The 25184-nt window shown below is 67.0% G+C and overlaps 3 protein-coding genes and 3 non-coding genes across 8 annotated transcripts; 3 read left to right on the top strand and 3 right to left on the bottom strand.

The window, feature by feature from the left end:
• The first annotated feature begins 415 nt into the window (after positions 1-415).
• Positions 416-11524, top strand: PATL1 (PAT1 homolog 1, processing body mRNA decay factor). 3 transcript variants are annotated; one of them, XM_075163457.1, is made up of 19 exons: positions 416-498; positions 736-847; positions 955-1166; positions 1258-1332; positions 2104-2298; positions 2400-2501; positions 2865-2954; positions 3144-3355; positions 3429-3515; positions 3695-3878; positions 5565-5688; positions 5801-5898; positions 6001-6060; positions 6569-6717; positions 7358-7517; positions 8239-8394; positions 9096-9187; positions 10435-10584; positions 10763-11524. In XM_075163457.1, exons 1-19 carry the CDS (start codon positions 484-486, stop codon positions 10782-10784), a joined length of 2295 nt encoding a protein of 764 aa, XP_075019558.1. In that variant the 5' UTR covers positions 416-483; the 3' UTR covers positions 10785-11524. The 3 variants fall into 3 exon arrangements, with proteins under 3 accessions (XP_075019558.1, XP_075019555.1, XP_075019559.1); XM_075163454.1 differs by having other exon boundaries at positions 1255-1332; XM_075163458.1 differs by lacking the exons at positions 9096-9187; positions 10435-10584; positions 10763-11524 and adding an exon at positions 8889-9052 and having other exon boundaries at positions 1255-1332.
• A 986-nt stretch (positions 11525-12510) lies between these two features.
• Positions 12511-18999, top strand: OSBP (oxysterol binding protein). Its single transcript, XM_075163453.1, has 14 exons — positions 12511-12830; positions 13860-14068; positions 14733-14980; positions 15075-15273; positions 15665-15767; positions 15844-15898; positions 16055-16186; positions 16260-16505; positions 16585-16705; positions 16851-16954; positions 17102-17197; positions 17294-17475; positions 17628-17848; positions 17929-18999. Exons 1-14 carry the CDS (start codon positions 12511-12513, stop codon positions 18069-18071), a joined length of 2379 nt encoding a protein of 792 aa, XP_075019554.1. The 3' UTR covers positions 18072-18999.
• Positions 19000-19116: 117 nt separating this feature from the next.
• On the bottom strand, positions 19117-19189 carry TRNAK-UUU (transfer RNA lysine (anticodon UUU)). The gene has a single exon. It is a non-coding gene; the product is annotated as a tRNA-Lys (tRNA).
• Positions 19190-19479: 290 nt separating this feature from the next.
• TRNAT-CGU (transfer RNA threonine (anticodon CGU)) lies at positions 19480-19564 on the bottom strand. Its single transcript is given in 2 exon segments — positions 19480-19515; positions 19528-19564. It is a non-coding gene; the product is annotated as a tRNA-Thr (tRNA).
• A 58-nt stretch (positions 19565-19622) lies between these two features.
• Positions 19623-19695, top strand: TRNAV-UAC (transfer RNA valine (anticodon UAC)). The gene has a single exon. It is a non-coding gene; the product is annotated as a tRNA-Val (tRNA).
• Positions 19696-20611: 916 nt separating this feature from the next.
• LOC142088277 (calcium-binding protein 2-like) lies at positions 20612-23886 on the bottom strand. The gene is made up of 6 exons (XM_075163451.1): positions 23580-23886; positions 22671-22701; positions 21814-21957; positions 21609-21718; positions 21009-21156; positions 20612-20895 (listed from the first exon to the last, which is right to left on the bottom strand). Exons 1-6 carry the CDS (start codon positions 23826-23828, stop codon positions 20867-20869), a joined length of 711 nt encoding a protein of 236 aa, XP_075019552.1. The 5' UTR covers positions 23829-23886; the 3' UTR covers positions 20612-20866.
• Positions 23887-25184: the final 1298 nt, after the last annotated feature.

Raw genomic sequence — 25184 nt, 5'->3', positions numbered from 1 at the left:
GAGGGGACATGGCTGGGAACGGGGGACACGGCTGGGGAGAGGGGACACGGCTGGGGATGGGGGACATGGCTGGGGACGGGGGACGTGGCTGGGGGGACGCAGCTGGGGATGGGGGACACGGCTGGGGATGGGGGACACAGCTGGGGATGGGGCACAGAGCTATGGATGCGGTGACAGCTGGGGGACACGCGCGTCCGTGAGGGAATGCACCCGCGCGGGAGAAAAGGGGCCGCTGCCCCTTTAAGAGCAGCCCGGGGGCGGTGCGGCTCCTTTAAGGCCTTATAAGAAGGCGGGGGCTAACACAGACCACGCCCCCTACATCGCGCGCCCAGCCGCCGCGCATGCGCTTCACCCCTTCCCCGCGCTGGCGGGGGAGTGGGTGACGTCATGCGCGTGCGCCCGCGGCGGCGCATGCGCGGCGGGGCCCGGGGCCTGGAGCGGGCCGCGCGGAGCCTGCGGGCGGTGGGCGCCGCCGCCGCCGCCATGTTCCGGTACCAGGTGAGCGGGGAGGGGGCCCGCGGGGCTGGGGTCTACGCGGGGGGGGGAGCCGCGGGTCGGGGTGGGGAGGGGGTGCGCCGGGCCGCGGCCCGGCGCACCCCCTCCCCACCCCGGCCCGCGGCTCCCCCCCCCGCCCCGGTGCTGGGGGTCGCTGTGGAGGCCACCGGGAAGGGTTGTGGGGTGCTGCGGGTGGGAAGCCGGTGCTAACCCCCACCTCCCCGCCCCTCTCTCCCTCAGTCCCTGGAGGACTGCCCGTTGGATGAGGATGAAGACGCTTTCCAGGCCCTGGGGGAGGAAGATGAAGATATCGACCAGTTCAACGATGACACCTTCGGAGCCGGGGCTGTCGGTGAGCGCTTGTTTGTGCGAAACCCCCACAACCTCCCACCCACGGGGCCGTGCGCCCTTCCCGCCTCGCCGATACCTTCCCTGTCCCTCACCGCGGGTCCTTCGCAGACGACGACTGGCAGGAGGCACACGAGCGGCTGGCGGAGCTGGAGGATAAACCGATGGCAGCCAGGGAGCGGGATGGGGCCGGCGGAGAGGAGGTGGATCTGCTGGGTGAACCCGAGGATACGCTGGCGGAGCGGCTGACCAGGCTGGTTATCGACAGCGAGCTGGAGGATCCCGCCATCATGCAGGCTGTGCAGACCAGGGCCCCCGCGCAGGTGGGAAGGGGGACGGAGTGGGTGCGGATCCGACAGCACCGGGGCGGGTGTGGACCTGGCAGTGCCGTGCTGACTCCCTGTTTTCCAGCAGCCTGGAGGGTTGAATTCCAGCATCTGGGACAGCTCGGCTGTCCTGAGGCGCATCCGAGGGCCGCTTCTCACTCAGGTACGGTGCCGGGGTGCGAGTGGTAGCCATAGTGGCTTCCCTAACGCCCCCCCCCAAACTCCTGTGGCAGCGAGCTGGGCGCTGAGGGGCGAGATGTGCTGTGCTGCCGCAGGCTCACCAGTGCTGGGGAGCACCTCCAGATCAGCCTGGGACGGTGGGGCGTCCTGCTTGCCCCTGGCTGGGTGCGGGTGGCCGCTGTCTGGCTCATTTGTAAGACCCTCTTAGATGTCACCCCTTGTCCCACCTCAGAGGCTGGAGAGCCGGGCTGGGGGGTTATTGCTGATCCGTGGTGATGTCTGAGAGACATCGGTGCTCCCGTCAGGGTTTGGGAATGTCAGCGCCTCAAGGCAGAGGATTTTCTTTTTTGTTGCGGGTTAATTAAGAGTCAGGCTTTTAAGTGCAAGCGGAGCGTGCTGTGCAGCCAGCCCTCTCCCGGCTCTGCAGGGCTGACGAGGGCTGGGAACCGGGCGTGTGCGCCCAGCCTGCGCGGCGGTGACGCAGAACGTTCCCACCCCACGCTCGGGCAGCGCTGTCACCACAAACGGGCGTCTTAGCAGCGACGTGGGCTCTGCGGGGCAGGCCCTGGGGGTCCCCAGGAACCCCCACCATCGCGTGGGGCTCCCAGAGAAGTGCAGTGGGATGCGGGGAAGACCTGGCAGAAGGAAGGATGTGCCCGTCGCTTCCTGGCAATGTCCCTGGGTGCCAGTCCTCCCTGTCTCAGTCAGTGACTGTTATCCCGAGGGGGGGCTTTCTCTCCCCTTCCTCTTGCAGGAGATGCCGTCGGTGTCCGTGCTGGACTACGCTCTGCCTCAGAGACCCCCCCAGGCTCGAGAGGAAGAGCGGGACCCCTCCGAGCGGGCGTTGCCCCGGCGTTCATCATCCCCTGTCATCGGGAGCCCCCCTGTCCGGGCTGTCCCCATCGGCACCCCTCCCAAGCAGGCTGCCGTGCCCAACTTCAACCAGCAGGTACCTCCCCGCGGGCCCCGCTCGCCGCCTGCGGCTCAGAGGGCGCAGGCTGGTCCCCAGGGAGCTGACGGGGGGGGTTTGTGCTCCTTCCCTCCTCCTAGATCCTGTGTCCGAAGCCTGTCCACATCCGAGCTACCATGCAGCAGCGCTACCCCGCTCCCTACGGCGAGAGGATGTCCCCCAACCAGCTCTGCAACGTACCGGTACGCAGCCCCCTCTGCACCCTTCCTCGTGGGTGCTGGTTTCGAGGCCCCTGTTGCTGGGAGGTCCTCAGAAACCTCCGGTGCCCTGTTCCCCTCCTCCCATCTGCAAATCCGGGCCCCGATGGCGCTGGACCTGTCACCGTCACCCACAAGCCAGCCAGCAGCTTGTCTCTAGTTCCGTAGCTCGGCCCGTCTGCCTCATCCTGCCGGATCGGCTCCGCTCCCTGGAGCCTGGCCTGGCTCCCAGCCCGCCTAGGGCACCCTCCTGGGGCTTCGCGTCGTGCCGTCGCCCGTTCCCCGTCTGCCCACCGTCGGCTGTGCCAGCGCTGTGACCGGGGTCCCTCTTCCCTTCTCTTTCCCCAGAATTCCTCCCTCCTGGGCCACCCGTTCCCCCACAGCGTCTCTCCCGTCCTCACCCACCTGCAGAGAGCGCAGCTGCTCGGAGGAGCCCAGGTAAAACCCCCTTCGCTCCCTTCCTGCGCTTTCCCGGCCCCCCCACGGGCAGGGTCCCGGCATTTCTCTTCACGTGACTGCGGGAGCTGGCTCTGCGTGGCTCTTTCTGGCCGTCCCAGACGCGGCTGCCCTGGCTGGGCCTTTCCCTTTGCCCCCAGCTGACTCCGGGTGCCCTCTCTGCTCTGCCAGGCCGGCCGAATGTCCCCCAGCCAGTTTGCCCGGGTCTCTGGCCTGGTTGGGAGCCCCCTCCCCTCCGTCAATCCCAAGCTGCTCCAGGGCAGAGTCGGGCAGATGATGTCTCCGGCCAGCGGGTTTCGTGCCTTCTTCGGGGCTCCCCCCGCTCCACCTCCCTCGCAGCCGCAGCACCCGCCGGGCCCCGGATCCCACCTGCAGAGCCTGAGGTAGGTGCCGTCCTTCTCCCGGCCTCCTGCCCGCTCTCTGCAGCCGCCTCTGAGACTTCCCCGCTCTCCCCAGGCCGCAGCACCAGATGTTCCGGCCGGATACGACCCACCTGCACCCCCAGCACCGCCGGCTCCTGCACCAGCGGCAGCAGAACCGAAAGTGAGTGCTGGCCCTGCGCCGGAGCCGGGCGAGGGGCTGCCCGGCGCAGTGTTGGGGGGCGGGTTGCATCGCCCCTCCGCCGCGGGGGGGTTGTGCTGCCGGGGCTAGCCTGTGCACCGCTCTCTGTCCCTTCCTGTAGCTCCTGTGTGCTCACGGGTGCCCTTCTTGCCTCCTGCCAGCCAGCACCGGAGCCTCAACGGCTCGGTGGGGGACCGAGGGGGCCACCGGAGCAGCCACCAGGAGCAGATGCGCAAAGATCCCTACGCCAACCTCATGCTGCAGCGGGAGAAGGACTGGGTGTCCAAGATCCAGATGATGCAGCTGCAGAGCACTGATCCCTACCTGGATGACTATTACTACCAGGTACCGGGGAGGGGGAAGCGTCCAGCCCGCTCCCCTGCGTGTCCCGTGGCCGCTGAGAGGGCAGCGGCTTAACGTTCCCACGGGATCGGTGTCTTCCCGGCGCAGGCTCTGTGCCGAGGGGCGTTGGGTGGGAAGGGGATGCCAGTGGCGAGAGCGATGCGGCGGAGGAAGCGTTTCTAGATCCAGTCGTGGGGAACAACGCGCTGGAGGAGGGAGGCAGAGGGACGGGGTGGGGCGAACATCCCCAGCAAGCGAAGGGAAGGGGGGCAGCGGCAAGGGAAGAACGGCCTTCCTGTTCTTGGGTGAGATCTCCAGGGGTGAGGAGACGTTGGGGGACGCTGGCAGCGTGGATTCGGAGGGCGCAGCAGAAGGCCCGAGATAACAGGAGAGCAGCTCGTCTACATCAGAAGCTGCGTGTGACAGCGGTAGAATAAAACACCTGGAATGGGAGACGGGGAAGCTGAAAATGCAGGAGAGAGCCCTGGGCAGGGAATGGCTGCGTAAGGAGGACTCTAGTCTGACGGGGGGTGGTGGTCAAGCCCATGGGGTCCAAAGAACGAGGTGGAGAAGGTGGATGGGGAGAGATCGCTCCTGCTCTTTTCCAGTTCAAGAATAGGGAGCGCCAGACGGGGCTGGGAGGAGCCAGATTTGGAGCAGATGAAGCAAGGTGACGGCTGGGCTCTTGCCGACGGTGGTAGATGCTCAAAGCTCAGCTGGGTTTGAGGGTACACAGGGCAACTTCACGCGAGGGAAATCTGTGGAGGCCTTCAAGCTACGTAGGATGGATGCCTGGCTTGGGAGATGGAACGGGGATTGCGGGGTGGCTGGGAGTGTTATCTGGGGCAGTCGTCGGCTGTGCGGCAGGTTTGGACCCTGACTTCATGAAGGGGGTGCAGAGGAGCCAGCCGCACACCCAGAAAGGTCCCGGAGCAGTCGGTGCAGCCATGAGCGTGGGGCAGAGCAGGGAGGGCAGTGACCAGCGCGGCTTCAGCGCGGTGAAATGGGTCAGAGCAGCCCGGACCCCTCGGCCGTGGGCCACGGACCCGGTGGGAGCAGGGATGAGCGCTCGCTGCGGGTTGTCTGGGCTCCGGTGGGAGCTGGCAGGAGAGCTGCGGACGCCGGGTCTGTCTGCTCCGGGGCTGACGGAAGGCATCACGCTGACAGAGGTTTTCCAGGAGCTGTGGGTGAGCTGATCCCCAGTAGAGGAGGGGAACTGGTGCGGCCGCAGCCGAGACATGAGTCAACAAAGCTCTGCCGTTGCGAAAGAGGCGAACGTTGGCCGGGGTGGATGGGGGGGAGCGCGTGAGCACCGGCGTGGGAGGGCCCAGCCACGCGCTGCCCAGCCTGGGCATGGTCCTAACAGAGCAAGGCAGGCTAACTGGAGTGTGCTGGGAAGGACTGGGAGCCGGGGACCTCACAGGGAGAGCGGATTTGTCATTGTATTGAGAAAGAGAGGACTGAGGAGGAACCTCGACCTCTGTAATCTCGAGGGATGATAAAGAGGAGGATGCAATCGTCCCCTCGTGTACGGGGGGAAGAACAGGCATTTAAAATGCTGCTGCTGACGTTGGGAGGACCAGCGAGTGACGGGCGAGGGATGGAGCACAGTCCGGGGAGGGGAACGTGTTGCATCAGTCCTTGCCAACCGTTTCTTGAGGGTCTCAATCTTTCCTCTCCCTGCCTCAGAATTACTTCCAGAAGCTGGAGAAGTTGTCAGCAGCGGAGGAAGTCCACGGTGATGGTCCCAAGAAGGAACGCACTAAACTCATCACACCTCAGGTGGCTAAGCTGGAGCACACCTACAAGCCAGGTAAACGCTCCTTTCTCCGCGCAGCCCGGACCTGGGCCAGAGATAAAGGGGAGCGAGGTGGGGTCAGGCCTGGACTGACTCCTTTCGCTTCCCTTCTCCCCGCTTCCTGCAGTGCAGTTTGAAGGCTCGCTCGGGAAGCTCACGGTCTCCAGCGTGAACAACCCCCGGAAGATGATCGACGCGGTGGTGACCTCCCGCAGTGAGGATGACGTGAGTTCTGGCCCTGCCTCTCCTCCGACGCAGCTCTGCGGCTGGTGTTCAGGCCAGCGCGGGAGCTGCCCGCAGCCCTGACTCGCTGTCCCTCCCCGCCAGGAGACGAAGGAGAAGCAGGTTCGAGACAAGAGGCGCCAGACCCTTGTCACGATCGAGAAGGTGAGTTCGAGGGAGACCGCCGCGACCCTCGGAGGGCACGAGGTGGGCTGGGGAGACCACGGTGCAGTACTGATGAGCTCCCCTGAACATCCAGCTGGGGACAAGCCAGCAGTCAACAGTGGCTGAGGTCCTGCTTGCAGGAGAGGGGGAGCCCTGGAGCAGAAAGGCTGGAGCCAGCTACCAGCCGTGCCTTCACCCTGCCCCAAAACAGCCTGGACGGGCTTTGCAGGGTCCGTTACTGACTCACAGCTGCAAGGCAGTAACACCTCAGCCCTCTGCAGCCGCCGTGCGAGAGGACGGACGCTTGCGGATCACAGAGTTCCCTGCTCAGTCTGCTCTCGCACTGGGTCCGAGGGAGGCTTTGACGTGGTCTGGGCCGGGATGTGCGGTTCCCGTAGCAGCAAAGGAAGACGGGAGGGCTGGGCACGTCCTGGATCTCTGTGGAGCAGGGCTAGCGGATCCCGTTGCAGATCCCTGTGCCCTCCTGTGATCGCCATCTCTCCTGCAGACGTACAGCCTCCTCCTGGACGTGGAGGACTACGAGAGACGCTACCTCCTGAGCCTGGAAGGCGAGCGGCCGGCCCTGATGGGCGAGAGGAAGCAGAAGATCTGCGATATGTACGACAATCTGAGGGGGAAGGCGCCCGGGCAGGAGAGGTGAGCAGAGGAGGTGTCTGCCACTCGGTCGCTGTCGGGAGCTCGGACAGTCCGTGGGCGCTTGCAGCTGCTGAAACCGGCTTTCCAGGGACCTGTTTCCCAAAAAAGAGTCAGGCTGGTTCTTCCAGGGGTGTGTTGGGAACTGGGGGCTGAAATAACTTTTTTCTTTTTTTTTTTCCTTTTTTTTTTTACCATTTTCTCCATGCGATTGTTCGCTGTGGTTATGATCTTATAACAACTTCCATCCCTGCAGCTCGGATGCTGCAAATAGCGCTCGTCCGCGCGCTCGTTGAGTGTCTGTCCGCCCTGAGCTCTGCACCCCGGCACATCTCTGGGTGCCTGTTTCTTGCCTGACCTTGCACAGATGGGCAAGGAAGGCCACAGGCTCTCGGTGGCTCCTTCTCTGCTGCCCCGTGGGGAACGGGGCCTTGTCCTCCTGCTTAGCCTGTCAGACAGGCAGAGGTTAGGGTTAGGAGAGTCGTTCCTGCATTGCTTCTCCCTCCCAAGGATGTTTTTTGAGGCAGGCGTGTTTTCTGCCTGGTGCCGGTGCAGGGCTGGCTGTGGGGTACCCAAGGGAACACCCCGCGTGTCCTGGGACGCTCCCAGCTGAGGGTCGGCACCTTTCTCCTCTCCTCGGCAGGCCAAGCGACGACCACTTCATGCAGATCATGTGCATCCGGAAAGGGAAGCGCCTCGTGGCCCGGATCCTCCCCTTCTTGTCACCCGAGCAAGCGGCCGACGTACTCATGGCGACGGCCAGGAACCTGCCCTTCCTCATCAAGAAGGATGCTCAGGATGAGGTGAGATTCCAGGGGCTGGAAGGTGGGGATCGGCGCAGGGTCTGGAGCAGGATCTCCTCTCCTCCACGGGGAAGACGGCAAACGGCATCGTGCGTCTTAAGGACGGTCATTTCTGCCGCTCCTGGGAGACTGCCGGGGGCCTGGGGAGGCTGCAGGAGCCGTGAGCTCCTGGCAGGGCCCGTCTCCCGTGCCTGCCGGCTGGCACAGCACGACCCAGCTTTGCTGGGAAGGAAACGGGGAAGGTTTCTGATAAATATGCCTTTGTTTAACGAGCCCAGCTCTTGGCTGAGCGCTCGTCTAAAGGGCTGCGTCTCTGACTCATCGGGTGACAACGGGAGACTCCATCTTCCAGAGACAGAGCAGAGGCCAGCATCTTCCGAGGAACGTGCTCTCAGCTGTCCTTTGCAATTTTTTTTTTTTATGTATAAAACAAAAATACGGCATCCGCAAAGTAAATCCCAGCTTGTTTTGAGAAAGGAGATGATTCGAGAAGGAAAAAGACTTGCCTGGATTTAAAGCGGGCCTGTGCCGTTGTGGGGATGCCGTTAGCAAGTCCCTGAGCGTGTGAGGGGGGCTGAAAGCGGAGGCGCTGCTGGGGTGCAGGTAGCAGCGAGGCAGCGTCTTGTCGGGGTCCGTGAGGCCCCGGGGCGACCAACCGGACACGGGGAAGCGCGTCTCCCTGCTGCCGCAGCTCCCAACTCCTCCGCTTCTCTCTCCACAGGTGCTGCCCTGCCTGTTGAGGCCATTCTCACACGTTCTCTACCACCTTCCCTTGGGGACGGTCACCAGCCTTGTGCAGCAGCTAACGAACCTACCTCAGAGCGCGACCGCGCCAGCACCCACCAACCTGCACCTCACTGCTGTGCTCCAAAACAAGGTGCTCCCCTCTCCCTCGCTCTGCTCCCCGGGGCGGGTGGTGCCATCTCATCCCTCCCGCTCCGGCAGGTCCTGATGTCTTCCCGTAGTTGGGGAAGCCGAGTTTCCCAGCAGCCTCCCGGCGCTGGATGGCAGAGTTGGATGCAGCCGTGGTGCAGGAACGCTGCAGGAGCCACAGGCTGCCAGCCCCTGGCGCTCTCCCCTTCCCTTGCTGATTTAACGAGGGTGTCTGGTAGATTAATCAGCCGTCTGAGCTGGCCTGGGACTCTGCTGCGGTCTGACAGCCGGTTCCTTTGTCTGTCCCGCTGGGCTGCAGGCTCCTGCCCTGAAATCCGGGGTGGGAACGCCGCTCCTCTGCCGGGGGTTCGTGAAGACGTCCCTCCGAGGTGGGCAGGGAGCGTGGTCACGCAGCAGTCACTCACGCAGCCGTCTACAATGCCTGCCGGGATTCAGGCCCATAAACAGCCGCTGCCTCCTCCTCTTCCTCCTCCTCAGGGGGCTGCGGAGGCAGCCCAGGATCCTCCTGCCTGTGCCGCCATCCCGGGGAGGAGTGGGAGGTGGAGGTGATTCTCAGCCAAAAAATGCTCGGACGGGAGGAGCGGTGGGAGGAAAGCTCGCCCTCACGAGGCACAACTGCCCTCGGGAGGCCGGGGCCGGCTCGTGACGGTGCCGGCAGGACATCTCCTCCCTCTCTCCCCGCAGTTCGGCCTGTCCCTGCTGTACTTGGTCTTGAGCCGCGGGGAGGAACTGCAGAGCTCGGACGCCAACACGGAGCTAATGCAGGACAACCAGTGGTGAGCGCCTGTCCTCGGCTGCGCCTCGGGGGAGGTCGGGCTCGGATGCTGCGCCGTGCAGGGTCCGAAGGACTCGGGAGGCAGAGTTGATGAAGAAGGAGGTTTAATTGCGGTCTCTCACTGGAAACAGCCACGGTGCTGAAGGAAAGAGAGAAAGGCAGGCCTGAGGCAGAGGGAGAACGCGGTAGATACAGCTCGGGACGTGCCGAGACCGGTCCCTCGGAGCTCAGAGGTGCAGGGAAGCTGTCGCGCCTCAGCTCAGCGGCCGTAGCGCTTTTAGCCTGAGCAGATACGAGATTTTGCCAAATCTCGCTTAGCCCGCGGCACGAGGTGCGTGATGCGGCGTTACCGCTGTTCCCCCGGAGCTCGAGCGTCCCCGCAAACTCCTACGTCGCCGCGTTACGAGTCCCGGGGGGAGGCGGCCGCCCTCGGCGGGAGGCCAGGCCCCGCAGAGCAGTCTCGGTGCAGGGGGAGCTCAGCGAGGCCGCCGAGGACCCTGCCCCGCGGGGAGGCCGGTGTGCGAGGGCACGGCACCGCCCTCCCGCTCGGTTCCAGTGCCGAAATGCCACGAGGTGCGCGTAGCCCCGGGCACCCCGGTCCTCCCCAAGGGGTTGGAGTAGGGAGGTGATCGTGCCCCTGTACTGGGCACTGGTGAGGCCGCACCTTGAATCCTGTGTTCAGTTTTGGGCCCCTCACCACAAGAAGGACATGGAGGTGCTGGAGCGTGTCCAGAGGAGGGCAACGAAGCTGGTGAAGGGCCTGGAGCACAAGTCTGATGGGGAGCGGCTGAGGGAACTGGGGGTGTTCAGCCTGGAGAAGAGGAGGCTGAGGGGAGACCTCATCGCTCTACAACTACCTGAAAGGAGGTTGTAGCGAGGTGGGGGTTGGTCTCTTCTCCCAAGTAACAGCGATAGGACGAGAGGAAATGGCCTCAAGTTGTGCCAGGGGAGGTTTAGATTGGACATTAGGAGAAATTTCTTCACTGAAAGAGTGGTCAGGCCTTGGAACAGGCTGCCCAGGGAAGTGGTGGAGTCCCCATCCCTGGAGGTATTTAAAAGACGTGTAGATGAGGCGCTTAGGGACATGGTGTAGTGGGCGAGGGGGGTTGGGTTGACGGTTGGACTCGATGATCTTAGAGGTCTTTTCCAACCTTAATGATTCTGTGATTCTGTGATTTGGAGTGCGCTCAGCTCCCCGAGCACCCAACGGCTCTCACTCCTCCCTTCTCCTGTGTCCCCCTCCGGCAGGACGGAGCTGATGCTCATGGCAACGCGGGAGCTCCTGCGGATCCCTCAGGCGGCTTTGGCCAAGCCGGTGTCCATCCCCTCGAACCTGATCTCCCTCTTCTCTCGCTACGTTGACCAGCAGAAGCTGAACCTGCTGGAGACGAAATTGCAGTAAGTGTCAGCCCTTTCCTCCCACGCCAGCGTGGCCCTGTCCTACGAGGGGACCGGACAAGGGCGAAACCGGAGGCAGGGGGGAGCTGCGGGCGGAGGGTGGGGAGCCGCCACGGAGCAGCCCGGGGCGAGGGGAGTCGCTCCCCTGACCCCCTCCACCGTTGTTCCCCGGTACCAGCTTAGTGCACGGGATCCGGTAGATATCCGCGGTTCCTCACCAACTGCCGTCGGCACCGGAATGTTCCAGAAGATGGATGGAGGGCAGGCGGTTCCCCACCCGGATGCCCGGCCTGGCGGGGATGGTGTGTGTGTGTGTGTGTGTCCCCCGCTGCAGGAGGGACGTCCCCCGCCTGCCATCCTGGATGGAGGAGGGGTTCGTTTGGCTGCTCCCCGTCCTCCCCCACAAAGTGCTGCCTCTCCCTGCTGCGCCCCAGCCCCCCTCCCCAGCCCCCTCCGCTCCCCCCCACAACGGCTGCTGCTTCTCCCCCCCCACACACACACACACGCACACTACTGAGGAAGGCGGGCGCCCCGCTGCTCCCAGGAAAGCGGGTGGGGGGCTGTAGGGATGGGAGAAGCCCCCCAACTCCATCTGCGGGGTGGCAGGGTCCCCCCCTCCTCCTCTCCCCGGTCCTTCCCCAGCCCCCGTCGAGCACTGAGGTCCGGTCCCTGCCCTTCCCCGGCCGCGCACACACGTTTTTTGCACACTCGCCTTTGTCTTCCCGAGAGAAGAGTCGGTTCCCTCCTCCGCTCCCCCGTGCCCCGGGGTGCGCTCCCGGCAGCTCCGGGGCCGGAGGAGGCTCGGCCGGGCCCTGGTGCCCCTCCCCGCCGCCCAGTCCGGGGAGAGGGGGATTCTGCTGTTCTGCTCCTCGGGAATGCGGTGGGGGATTAATTTTACTGGTTTTGGGGGGTTTTTTTGTTTTGTTGTTTTTTTTTTTTTGCTTTTAAAAAGAAAACAAAGAGATTTGCACATGTAGGTATTTTACAACCGGTAACTCCTCCCTGGCATTAACCGGCTCCCCTCCCCCTCGGCTGCTCCCCTCCCCCCCACTTTCCTCCGACCGATCAAGTGGAAAGTTCATTTATTATCTATTTTTTTTTTTCCTTTGTGCTTTCCCCCCGCCCCCCCCCCCCCTCCCGATTTTTGGTTCTGGTTAATGAGAATAAAATTTCTAAATTTACATTTTTATAGGGTATTGTAAATAAAGATGAATTGTATACTGCCGGGAGTCTGGCCTCTCCTTCTCTGGGGGGGCGCGGCACAGGCACCCTCGACCCCCGCGGCCCCTCCCCAGGGTGCACCCAGGGGTGCTGGGCCCCCCCCGCCCCGGCTGTAACCCCCTCCCCCCGGCGGGGGGGCAGCACCCGCCGCCCGGGCTGGGCTTTCACGGGCCCTAAGGGTAATGGCCGGTTCCCCGGGCCGGGCCCAGCCCGAGGCCTTGGGGGGCCCCTGAGGGGGACCGGCGGCCCCCCCCCCCCCCGCCCCGGTCAGAGGTCACCGCCCCCTGCCGGTGGCAGAGCAATGTCTCGGCCAATGGCGGCGCGAGGAGCGGGAAGACCCGCCCCCGTGGCCAATCGGCCGCGGGATGAGTCACCGCTCCGCCGTGCGGCCCCGCCCAGCCGAGGGCGCCCTGACGTCAGTGACGCGCGTCTCCCCTCTCCTCCGCTCATTGGCGCGCCGCGGAGACAGACGGGGGAGAGGACCAGTGAGAAGACGGGGGGGGCGTGCAGCCTCACGGCCTTCGGCGCAAGCGCGCCAGCAGCCAATGGGACCGCAAGCACCGCCCCGCGCTGGCGTCGGCACCAATCCGCCCCTCGGGGCGGTGCGCGCGGGGGCCTCCGCCGCCAATGGGGCGCGGCCGGGGGCGGGGCGGGTGACGGCAGCGCGGCGGGGGGCGGTGCGGCGGGGCGGCGGCGGCGGCGGCGATGGCGGAGCTGCGCGCGGCGGCGGCGGCCGCGGGCCCCGGCCCGGCGGCGGGGGCAGCGCTGCCCGGCCCCATGGCGCTGCCCGCGGCGCCCGGTGCGGCCCCCGCCCTGCCCTCACCGGCAGCGGGCGGCGGGACGGGCCCAGGCCCGGGGGCGGGAGCGGCGGCGGCGGCGGGGGGCGGCGGCGGCGGCGGTTCCGGGGCGGGTGGCACCGGGTCCGGTTCGGCGCGCGAGGGCTGGCTCTTCAAGTGGACCAACTACATCAAGGGCTACCAGCGCCGCTGGTTCGTGCTCAGCAACGGCCTCCTCAGCTACTACCGGTACGCCACCGGGGACCCGCCCCGGCCCCGCCGCCCCCCGGCAGGCCCCGCCGCCCCTCAGCCCCCTCCCTGCGCCGCGGCGCTCCCCCGTGACCTTGGGCCCTGCCTGCTCTCCCCGCCGCCAAGCCACGATGTGGGGGGAGGGAACCGGTGTATGTGACCCCCCCGTAAGGCCTCGGTGTTGCCCGCGGTCCCCCGGTGCCAGCTGGGGAGGGGAAGGGCTGTCACCTCCCTGCCCGGGTGGAGCGGGCCCCGGGGCTGCTTTGCCTGTTCCCCCGCCCCCGGCCGCTGGGTCTCGGTGTCCCTCCGAGCAGCCCTTCCCCGCGGGCACCGAGGGCCGTTCCCCCCGCGGGTGGGAGCCGGGGCTGGCGGCTCGGCAGCGGCGTTACCAGCCCCCTCCCCGCTGTGCCACCGCTTGGTCCCCAAGGCGACACCTGAGCCCGGCCGTGGGGGCCCTGGCCCTCCATTATTCATGGGGGAACCGGAGCCTGCAGGCAGCTGCCAGCTCGAGTTACAGCCCCGCGGGCGGGGAAGCACTGGCCTCCGGGCCAGTTGCCTCCTTCCCTCCCTCGCCCGGCAGGCCCGGGCCCGGTGACGTGGAAGGGGTGTGCCGGGCTGGCACGGCCTTGCACCGCGCCGGGGACTTCACCCTCTTCCCGGGCCGTGCCGGGATGCGGGAGGCACCGAGGCGGGGAGCACGGTGGTCCCCGTTGCTGCTCCTGGGGGCTGCTGAGCCTTTGTGCCCCCGGCCCCCTCCCCGCGCTCTTCCCCCGAAGCGGCGTTGCCAGCCTTGGCCCCGTTCCGGTGCTGGTGGTGAAACCCCACGCCGGCTGCGCGCCCGCCCCGCCGGCTTGGCAAAACCGCCGGGGGCTGGAGCCGGTGCCCTATTAATAGCCCCGTCTGCGGGATGGGGAATGCCAGGCCCCCTCCACGGCCCCCTAGGAGCTCGGCTCCTGCCCGGGCTGGGCTACAGGGCACCTCATTCCTCTAGCCCCCCTCACCGTTCCCCCGTCCTGCCTCCCCGCGCAGGTCCAAGGCGGAGATGCGGCATACCTGCCGCGGCACCATCAACCTGGCCACGGCCAACATCACCGTAGAGGATTCCTGCAACTTCATCATCTCCAACGGCGGAGCCCAGACCTACCACCTGAAGGCCAGCTCGGAGGTGGAGCGGCAACGCTGGGTCACCGCCCTGGAGCTGGCCAAGGCCAAAGCTGTCAAGATGCTGGAGGAGTCAGGTACGGCCCTCACGCCGGGGATGCCCTCACAGCCCCCACACGAGCCGGCGTGTGTCCCCGCAGCCCCCCGGAGCCAAGCATCGCACGTCAGCCCCCTGCTACACCCACGTGGGTCACACTCCTTGGGCCCAGGGGCTGTTTTGCCCCTCCGCAGAACGCGACCCCTCGTCCCCTCCCTGTTCCCAAGGCGCCTTTGCTTGCTGCCCGCCAGAAACGCAGCCTGCTTTTCCCCATCCGTCTCCCGTGCCCGGCTGGGGTGCTGCGCAGGGACAGCGTCGCAGCACGTGGCCCGGGGTGCTGGCAGCTGCTCCCCGAGCAGGGTTTGGAAGGGGCGGCCGTGTCCATCCACGTGTGAGCTCAGCAGCGCTGTCCTGCTTGCTGCGGCCGTGCCAGCGCCGAGCCGGCTTCCCTGCTGCCCGGCTCCGGCTTGAGGAGCCGCCAGCAGTCTGGCACGCGCTCCCTCGCTAGCGTGACTGCTCGTGCGCCAGGAGATCGGCCATCTGCTCCGAGCTGCCGCTCCCTGCCGCGCCATCGCCGTCCAGGATGCCGTGGTGGTGGCCAGGAGCACCCCGCGTGCTCCCAGCGCGCAGCTTCCCCTTCTTCCCCATCTCCTGGGAGGAGAGAGGCCCCGCGGGGCCACGCTAACGTCCCTTCCCGCTGGCAGATGACTCCGGTGACGAGTCGGTGTCGCAGACGGACAAGACGGAGCTGCAGAGCACGCTGCGCACCCTGTCCAGCAAGGTGGAGGATCTCAGCACCTGCAACGATCTGATCGCCAAGCACGGCACGGCTCTGCAGCGCTCCCTCAGCGAGCTGGAGACCCTCCGGCTGCCCGCCGAGAGCACCGAGAAGATCAAGCAGGTGAACGAACGAGCCACCCTCTTCCGCATCACCTCCAACGCCATGATCAACGTAAGTTCGCACCCCACCCCGTGGGGCAGGGCAGGGGGGTCCCGTGGGGGGCTTAACCCCATCCGTGGGCTGATGGGGCACCCTCTCCCCGCAGGCCTGCCGGGATTTTCTGATGCTGGCCCAGACTCACAGCAAGAAGTGGCAGAAATCGCTGCAGCACGAGCGGGACCAGCGTATCCGGCTGGAGGAGACGCTGGAGCAGTTGGCCAAGCAGCACAACCACCTGGAGAGGGCCTTCCGCGGTGCCACCGTCCTGCCCGCCAGCGCGCCCGGCACCGGCGGCTCTGCCAAAGGTACCGCTGGGCCGCCCGCAGCCCCTGCCCCGTGTGCTGGGGGGGGGAACGGCTGGGGGACAGCGAGCAGCGGTGGTGTGAGACGGAGCTTGATGGTGCGGGACAGGGGTAGGGGAAGCCAACAGCGCCGAGCCCGGGGTAATTCCCAGCTGCTTCCAGTCCTCTCCCTGCGCCAGGCTCAGCTTCCTTCGCGTCGCTGACCCCGAGCGACAGGTCCGTGCGGTCTCTTCTGCGTGAAACCTGCCTCGCTCCTCCTGAGCCTTGTCTGCCGCCGCTCGGTGCGGCCCCTCGCCTGGCTGGTGGTGGTGACGGGGGGACCTTCCAGTACCCGCTGGGGGAAATTGGGAGGAACCTTGAACTCGCTGCCTCAACTGCCCCGTCCTCTCCCCAGATCCGTGCTGCCCTGCGAAAGGAGACCTGAGCGACGAGGACGATGACAACGAGTTCTTCGACGCCCCGGAGATTATCACCATGCCCGAGAGCATGGGCCACAAGTGAGTGCTGGGGCGCGGGGCTGCCCTCGCCCCCCACCCCGCTGGGGGCTGACTCTGCCCCTCTCCTCTCCCCCAGGCGCACCGGCAGCAACATCAGCGGCACCAGCAGCGACATCAGCCTGGATGAGCAGGTAGGACGGCGTGTGCTGAGCTGGCTTTTGGAGGAACGGGGCTGGCAGGGGGGGCGGCTGTGAGGCAGGGCCGGGCTGGGGGTGCCCCGGTTCCTGCGGAGGGGTAGGGGGGGGGTCTCACGGCAGCGTTGCAGCAGCCCTTTGGCTCGTCCCCAGTACAAGCACCAGGTAGAGGACACCAAGAAGGAGAAGAGAACCCGCATCCCCTACAAACCCAACTACAGCCTCAACCTCTGGAGCATCATGAAAAACTGTATCGGGAAGGAGTTGTCCAAGATCCCCATGCCGGTGAGCGGGGACGCAGCCGGGTGGGCGCGGGGGCACCCCAGGACCCCCTCTCTTACCTCTCGCTCCCTTCCAGGTGAACTTCAACGAGCCCCTGTCCATGCTGCAGCGCCTGACGGAAGACCTGGAGTACCACGAGCTGCTCGATCGGGCGGCCAAGTGCGAGAGTTCGCTGGAGCAACTGTGCTACGTGGCTGCCTTCACCGTCTCGTCCTACTCCACCACTGTCTTCCGCACCAGCAAGCCCTTCAACCCCCTCCTAGGGGAGACCTTTGAGCTGGATCGCCTGGAGGAGAACGGCTACCGCTCCCTCTGCGAGCAGGTACTGCCAGTCCCGCTCCTCCGGGCCCGCCGGCCGGCTCGCAGCAGCCGGCGCTGACCCCGTCCCCTCTCCCGGCCAGGTGAGCCACCACCCGCCGGCCGCTGCCCACCACGCCGACTCCAAGCACGGCTGGACGCTTCGCCAGGAAATCAAAATCACCAGCAAATTTCGGGGCAAATACCTCTCTATCATGCCTCTGGGTGAGCGCGGGCACGCGTGCCGCGTGGGGAGACGCTTGGGGAGGGAGGATGTCTGTGCTGCGCCTGGGAGCGGGGCAGGTTTGGGGACCCCCCGAGGCCGGGCAGGCTGCAGGGGACCGTTCCCAGCGCAGCTTTCCCTCCCTAGGTACCATCCACTGCGTCTTCCACTCTTCCGGCAACCACTACACGTGGAAAAAGGTCACCACCACCGTGCACAACATCATCGTGGGCAAGCTCTGGATAGACCAGGTGGGATGAAACCCCAGCGACGGGGCTCCCCGCGACCCGTTTGTGCCGGTCCCGTACAGAGGCGTGGATCCCCCGTGCCTCAGTTTCCCCCGCCGCCGGGGAAAGGACCGTGGGCTGGATCTGACCGTCTCCTCCTCCCCTCCGCAGTCGGGTGAAATCGAGATCGTCAATCACAAGACGGGCGACAAGTGCAACCTCAAGTTCGTTCCTTACAGCTACTTCTCGCGGGACGTGGCGAGGAAGGTAGGGGCACGGGGAGGCTGGGCGGGCAGCGTGGGACGCGCTGGGATGCTTGTGGCTCCTGGGTGTCCTGATTCAAGCTGTCCCCTGTCCCGGCAGGTCACCGGGGAGGTGACGGACCCCACGGGGAAGGTACATTTTGTCCTGCTGGGCACCTGGGATGAGAAGATGGACTGCTACAAGGTGACGCTGGGCGCTGGGGACAACGGAGCAGAGGGGCGGCAGAAGGCCCACGAGGCCGAGGACAGCCGGGTGCTGCTGTGGAAGAGGAACCCGCTCCCGTGAGTCGGGAACACGGGACGAGGTGTCCCAAGAGCCGGGGGGGGGGGGCCGGGCTGGCTCCGGAGCCCCCGGCGAAGGGCAGGGGAGCGGGGCTGGGTGTGAAGCCCGCCGGCGGAGGGGCTTGAGGTCCGTCCCCTTTTCCCCGACGTAGGAAATACGCGGAGAACATGTACTACTTTTCGGAGCTGGCGCTGACGCTCAACGCCCCGGAGAACGGCACGGCGCCCACGGACAGCCGCCGGCGCCCCGACCAGCGCCTGATGGAGAACGGCCGCTGGGACGAAGCCAACGCCGAGAAACAGCGGCTGGAGGAGAAGCAGCGCATCTCCCGCAAGAGACGCGAGGCCGAGGCCGCCAGGGCCACCGAGGACGGTAAGGAAGGGACGAGCGGCCCCCCCCGCCCCGCTCCCTGCCTGGCCCCACGGCCCTCACCCCCACCCTGTGCCCCCCAGGGACCCCCTACGACCCCTACAAGCCGCTGTGGTTCGAGCGCAAGAAGGACCCCGTCACCCAGGAGCTGGCGCACGTCTACAAGGGCGGCTACTGGGAGAGCAAAGAGAAGCAGGACTGGACCTTGTGCCCGGACATTTTCTGAGCCGGCGGGGAGGAGCGGCGGGGGGTGAAGCCACAGGCGCCCTCCCCCCCCACCGTCTGTCTGTCCGTCTGTCTTAACCGCCCGTCTGTCCCCCACGCGTCGCCGTCAGCGCCTGCCGGGGTTGCCTTAGCCGATCCAAACTGACCTTGATGCCGGGGTGGGGAGCGGGAGCCGGCACGGCCTCCCCTGCACCCGCTCGGGGCTTGGGGGCGGGGGGTTCCCCTTCACCCCGTACGGCCCCCTCCCCGGCGCAGGAGAGCCAGCGCCCTGCGCAGCCCCCCGGGGCCAGGGGCACGGCCCCCCCCGGGGCGGGCGGGCAGCGTGGGCCCCCCGGGGAGGGCAGGGGCCGGCTCTGCCCGGGCGGTGGGCGCAGCGGGGCGAGCCCGAGGCTGGCCTTGGTCTCTTCCCCCCTCCCTCCCCACTCCCCCTTTTTTCGTTTCCCCCTTGCTCTCGGGGGGGGGGGGGGGGCCCAGACTGTGCCCCACAGCCTGTTCTATAGGTGTACATTATATATACGTAGAGAGCGATCGGGGTGCCCTTCTGCCCACGGCTCTGCGGCACCCCAGGGGAGCGGGCACCCAGCCCTCCCCGTCCCCAGCCTCCCCGGGGGGTCCCCCGGCCGCGGGGGTCCCCCTCGAGGTGCCTTCCCCATCGGTTGTTTAGGGCAGGGGGAGGTCCTGGGTTTCGGGGGGGGACGGGGGTCTCTCCTATCCATCTGTGGGGAGCAGCAGGCCCCTGCACCCCCAAACACTACAGGGGTTGGGAGATGCGCTGTGGGGGGAGGCTGCGGGGGTCTCTGCACCCCAAAACTGAACAGTGGGGACGTATGATGCCTTTTTTTTTTTTTCTTTTTTTTTTTCTCTCTTTTTTCCTCCAGGAAAAAAACTAAATTAAAATCCGTGAATGCCCCAGCCCGGCTGTGCCTACTCTGTGGGGGGGCGGGGGGTGCTGATCCCAGGGGACCCTCTGCTACTGGGCCACTGTGGGGAGCTGAGGGACCACCCAATCCCAATCCTGCACCCCAAAAAAGGGGGGGGGTGGCAGCCGCCCGAACAGGGACTTGAACCCTGGACCCTCAGATTAAAAGTCTGATGCTCTGCCGGCTGAGCTACCCGGGCAGCTCCTGGCTTGGGGGGGGGCACTGGGGGGGCACACGCTCCCCAGCCTTCCTCCTCCTCCTCCTCCTCCTGGATGTGCCGGCACCTTGACCTGTGCCCCCCCAGTACCACCGACCCCAGCTGCCATCGAGGGCTCACCGTGTCCCCCCCAGGATCCCCATGGGTGGTCTGGGGGTCCCTGGGGCACTTGCCCCTAACCCACTCATGCTGGCCCACGGCCCCGCTCCTCCCCAGCTGCCAGCCCGGGGGTCTGTCCTGGGGGGTCCGCGTGTGTCCCCCTGTCCTGGCGGGGACTCTGGTGGGACTCGAACCCACAACCTTGGGATGGCCGCCCCCGTTACGAGTCCAACGCGCTCTCCCCTGCGCCACAGAGCCCCCCCCCCCCCCGCCACTGACGGGGGGGTGTCCCCGGTGTCCCCCCCGGTCCCCGGCCGGCTCCATGGTGTAGGGGTGATCACGTCTGCTTTACACGCAGAAGGTCCTGGGTTCGAGCCCCAGTGGAGCCACCACCGCCCCGCCACACTCGCGATGTGGCTTTTTGGGGACCCTCGACCTCTTCCCAGGGACCCCTTTTTGACAGGGGGGTGTCCCCAGCCGGGACACGCGGGTCACCCAGCCGTGGGGACACCCCCCCCCCAGGGGCACATCCACGGGTGGGGAGGGGGTGACACGGGTGGGGGGGAGCAGGCCCCCACCGCCCCCAGCCCTGCCTCTCCCCACGGCACGTGCCCCCCCCCCGCCTGCTGATTGGCCAGCTGGCACGGATGGGCCGTACTTATTGGCCAGCACGGTGCTCTCTGCGGATTGGTTGAGACTGTGCCCTCCCTCGCGCTGATTGGCCAGTTGGTTTGAGCAAACACCACAGAGGGCTGATATTCCCCTCCCACCCGTTAATTGGCGTGTGCTGATTGGCCGGCTGGTTGCAGCCAGTTGGATCATCCAGCCAATGGCAGAGCGCCCGCCCCTGCCCCGCCCCCCCCGGGCCCTGCCTGTACCCCAGCGTCCTGTCTGTACCCCCTGAACCCTGCCTGTACCCCTGAGCCCTGCCTGTACCCCCTGAACCCTGCCTGTACCCCGGTGCCCTGCCTGTACCCTTGAAGCCTGCCTGTTCCCCTGAACCCTGCCCGAACCCCCGGGCCCTGCCTGTACCCCAGCGTCCTGCCTGTACCCCAGCGAGCTCCCCAGGTGCTTTGTGCCTGCAGGAGTGCAGAGCAGGCACCCTGCCTGCACCCTGCCTGCACCCTGCCCCGCTCTGCCTGCCCCGCCTTCTCCCCCAGCTCCCCCCCCCCCAGGGCTGCTGTCCCTGTCCCCTGTGGGACCCCCAGGCACTGAGCTGTGCCCCACCCGCCCCCCCTCCACACCCCGGGCAGAGCCTGCGTGGGCAGGGGCTGGGGACGGTCACGCCCCACCCCGTGTCCCCTCCCAACGACCAACAGACACCTCCAGCTCTGACCAAGGGGGTTTATTGGGTCCTCCAGCCCCCCCCCGGCCCTGCCGCCACCCCCGGGGGCTGTTGGGGTCGGGGCTCTCGTGTCTGCCCCACTCCCAGATGTGGGCTCAGCTCCAGCTGTTCACTCTGAACCCTAATGCTGGCAGAGAGGTTGGGCTGGGCAGCTGGGCAGGGAGCGCCTGGACAAAGGATCAGGGTGGGGTGTCCTCTCCTGCCTTGAGGCTTCGTTACCGGGATGACAGCATCATAACGAACTCTGCGGGGCGAGGGAGGAGGGTGTGAGGGGAGCTGGGGAGCTGAGCCACCCTTGGCAGCCCCCGGCCACGTGCCATGGGGCAGGGGGGCTGCAGGGAAGGGAGGGCCCCTCACCATCAAAGTCCACGCGCCCGTCCCCGTTGAGGTCGACGTCCTGCAGGATCTCGTCCACCTCCTGCGCCTTCAGCTGCTCCCCCAGCAGCGCCGCGATGGCCTCCCGCATCTCCGCGCTGCTGATCTCCCCGTCCCCGTTCATGTCGAACTGCGGCACCCACAGGTTGGGGGTTGCCCTCCCCACCGGCCCCACCACCCTCCCTCCAGGGCCATGGTCACCCCATGGTCTTCCTGTGGTCACTGTCCCCTCCATGCCTGTGGTCACCCCCACAGTCATTGTTCCCCCGTGGTCTTTCCAGGTTTGCTGTCCTCTCCATGCCTGTGGTCACCCCTGTGGCCATTGTTACCACACACTGTTCCCATGCTCACCATCCCCTCCATGCCCATGGTCACCCCCATGGTCACTGTCCATCCCCATAGTCATGGTCTTCCCATAGTCACCGTCCCCTCCATGCCCCTGCTCACCCCCATGGTCACCATTTCCCCGTGGTCACGGTCACCCCATGGTCTTCCCATGGTCACTGTCCCCTCCATTCCTGTGGTCACCCTCATAGCTGTGGTCCCCCGCGGGGCCGTGGTCCCCCGTGGCGGTGGCCATACCTCACGGAAGGCGATCTTGAGCTCCCTCACGCCCACCATGTGAGCCGTCTCCTCCCGCAGCTTCGGCCCCATCATCTGCACAAAGTCCTCAAAGTCCACGTGGCCGCCCACTGCGCGTGGGGAAGGGACAACCTCAGCACCCCACGCCCCATCCCCTGCCCCCCAGCTCCCCCCCCAGCCCCGCGGCGGCCGGCCCCACGCTCACTCCTCATCTTGACGTGCTGGGAGATCTCGATGAGCTCCATCTCGGTGGGCATGTACCCCAGGGTGCGCATGCAGGGGCCCAGGTCCTTGTAGCTGATGTACCCGTCCTGGTCCGTGTCGAACTCCTTGAAGGCGTCCAGCAGCTCTGCCCACGCGCACGGGCACACGCGGGGACATGGACCCCGTCAGGTGGGGGGGGTCTCCAGGCACCGCGTCACCCTGGGGCAGGTCCCTCCCTGGATGCGGTGCTGTGGCACATGGCCCCGTGGCGCGGTGCCCCATGGCAGAGCCCCCCATGGCACATGGCCCCGTGGCACCGCACCCCATGGCAGAGCCCCCCATGGCACGTGGCCCCGTGGCACCGCACCCCATGGCAGAGCCCCCCATGGGACGTGGCCCCGTGGCACCGCACCCCATGGCAGAGCCCCCCATGGCACGTGGCCCCGTGGCGTGGTGCCCCATGGCAGAGCCCCCCATGGCACGTGGCCCCGTGGCACCGCGCCCCATGGCAGAGCCCCCCATGGCACGTGGCCCCGTGGCACCGCACCCCATGGCAGAGCCCCCCATGGGACGTGGCCCCGTGGCACCGCACCCCATGGCAGAGCCCCCCATGGCACGTGGCCCCGTGGCGTGGTGCCCCATGGCAGAGCCCCCCATGGCACGTGGCCCCGTGGCACCGCATCCCATGGCAGAGCCCCCCATGGCACGTGGCCCCATGGCGCGGTGCCCCATGGCAGAGCCCCCCATGGCACGTGGCCCCATGGCACCGCACCCCATGGCAGAGCCCCCCATGGCACATGGCCCCCGCACCCACGGCCCACCCCAGCCCCCCGTGTCCCCCGTGTCCCCCGTGCTCACCGTCCAGCTCCTCTGGTGACAGCTCCCGCTCCTGGGCCGGGCGCACACGGGGTGGGGGCAGAATCAGACCCAGCTCAGCCCCAACCCGCCCCCCCCCAGCAAACCGCGGTGTCACCTTCGTTAAGCGTGGGCCAAAATTAACTCCGGCGGGAGGGATTAGAGGGATTGGAGGCAAAGTCCTGCCCTGCCCCGGGCCTGCGCCCCCCGCCCGCCCTGCCCTGGTCCCCAGGCCCCCTCTCCCACCACCCACCCTGGGGCTGCCCCAGCCTGGGACCCCCAGGCTCCGAATGGGATTTGCCCAGCACCCATGGGTGCTGCCGAGGGTGATCCATAGTCCCAGAGCTGGGGGGGACAGCACGTGCCCCCCCCCGCGGAGGACTGCCGGCTCGGCTCCCCCTTCCCAGGCTGTCCCCCTGTGTGTCCCCTCCATCCCCAGGGTCCCGGAGTGTCCCCAATACCATCCCCACTGCCCCCCCATGTCCCCTCCATCCCCATGGTCCCAGAGTGTCCCTGACCCTGTCCCCAATGCCCCATGTCCCCTCCATCCCCAGGGTCCCGGAGCATCCCCAACCCCATCGTCACTGTCCCCATGTCCCCTCCATCCCCAGGGTCCCGGAGCATCCCCAACCCCATCGTCACTGTCCCCATGTCCCCTCCATCCCCAGGGTCCCGGAGCATCCCCAACCCCATCGTCACTGTCCCCATGTCCCCTCCATCCCCAGGGTCCCGGAGCATCCCCAACCCCATCGTCACTGTCCCCATGTCCCCTCCATTCGCAGGAGGACTGTCCCTGTCCCCATTCCCAGTGCCCCATTTTTCCCTCCATCCCCAGGGTCCCAGAGCACCCCAACCTCGTCCCCATGTCCCCTCCACCCCCAGTGTCCCCGTGCCCTGCCCGGCTGCCCCCACCTTGCCGAAGATGGTGTTGAGGAAGGGGGAGTAGGTCTTGCTGGCGGCGGCGTGAGGGTCCCCAGGTCCCTTCTTCCCGTTCTTCTGCCCGTGGCTGCTGTGCCGGGACTCGGAGCCAGGGCTCTTGGTGCCCGGGGGGCCACCGTCCTCGGGGGCTTTGGGGGTTTTCTCGCCCACCTCCCCCCCTTTCCCCTTGCCTGGGGCTTCTGTGTCTTTGGGGGTCCCCTTGTCCCCCCGGGTGCGTGGCATGGGGCCGGGGCCGGGTGGGCAGGCGGGCGGGCAGGCGGGCAGGGAGCGGGACCCGGGGGCGGCCGAGCCTTAAGAAGGAGGCAGGGAAATCCTCTTACGCCCCGACGTGCCCCCCCCCCGCCCCCCCCCCCGTGTGCTCCCTGGCCCAGGGCAGGGCAAAGCCAATTACTGGTGATTAGCGGCAGGAAACGGCCACCGGCCACCGCCGTCCTCCGTGGCCTCGCGCCGGGGCAGAGCCACGCGGCCACGGCACCCCCAGCCACCAGCCGGGTCCCCAGCGCACATCCCAGGGCCACTCTCCGAGTCCCTGCACTGGCACTAATCCATGTCCCCAGTGGTGACACCCCATGGCCACCATCCATGTCCCCAGCACCAACTCACGTCCCCAGTGGTGACACCCCATGGCCACCATCCATGTCCCCAGCACCAACCCACGTCCCCAGTGGTGACACCCCATGGCCACCATCCATGTCCCCAGCACCAACTCACGTCCCCAGTGGTGACACCCCATGGCCACCATCCATGTCCCCAGCACCAACCCACGTCCCCAGTGGTGACACCCCATGGCCACCATCCATGCCCCCAGCACCAACCCACGTCCCCAGTGGTGACACCCCATGGCCACCATCCATGTCCCCAGCACCAACCCACGTCCCCAGTGGTGACACCCCATGGCCACCATCCATGTCCCCAGCACCAACCCACGTCCCCAGTGGTGACACCCCATGGCCACCATCCATGTCCCCAGCACCAACCCACGTCCCCAGTGGTGACACCCCATGGCCACCATCCATGTCCCCAGCACCAACCCACGTCCCCAGTGGTGACACCCCATGGCCACCATCCATGTCCCCAGCACCAACCCACGTCCCCAGTGGTGACACCCCATGGCCACCATCCATGTCCCCAGCACCAACCAATGTCCCCAGTGGTGACACCCCATGGCCACCATCCATGTCCCCAGCACCAACCCACGTCCCCAGTGGTGACACCCCATGGCCACCATCCATGTCCCCAGCACCAACCCACGTCCCCAGTGGTGACACCCCATGGCCACCATCCATGCCCCCAGCACCAACCCACGTCCCCAGTGGTGACACCCCATGGCCACCATCCATGTCCCCAGCACCAACTCACATCCCCAGTGGTGACACCCCATGGCCACCATCCATGTCCCCAGCACCAACCCACGTTCCCAGTGGTGACACCCCATGGCCACCATCCATGTCCCCAGCACCAACTGACGTCCCCAGTGGTGACACCCCATGGCCACCACCAGCGTCCCCAGCCCAGACACCCATCCCCGGCATGGGGACCTGTCCCCCCAGCAGGGACGTGACAACCGTGGGTGCCATG

Source organism: Calonectris borealis, chromosome 14, assembly GCF_964195595.1.
Source record: "Calonectris borealis chromosome 14, bCalBor7.hap1.2, whole genome shotgun sequence".
NCBI lineage: Eukaryota > Metazoa > Chordata > Aves > Procellariiformes > Procellariidae > Calonectris > Calonectris borealis.
This window is presented reverse-complemented; position numbering and strand designations above follow the sequence as displayed.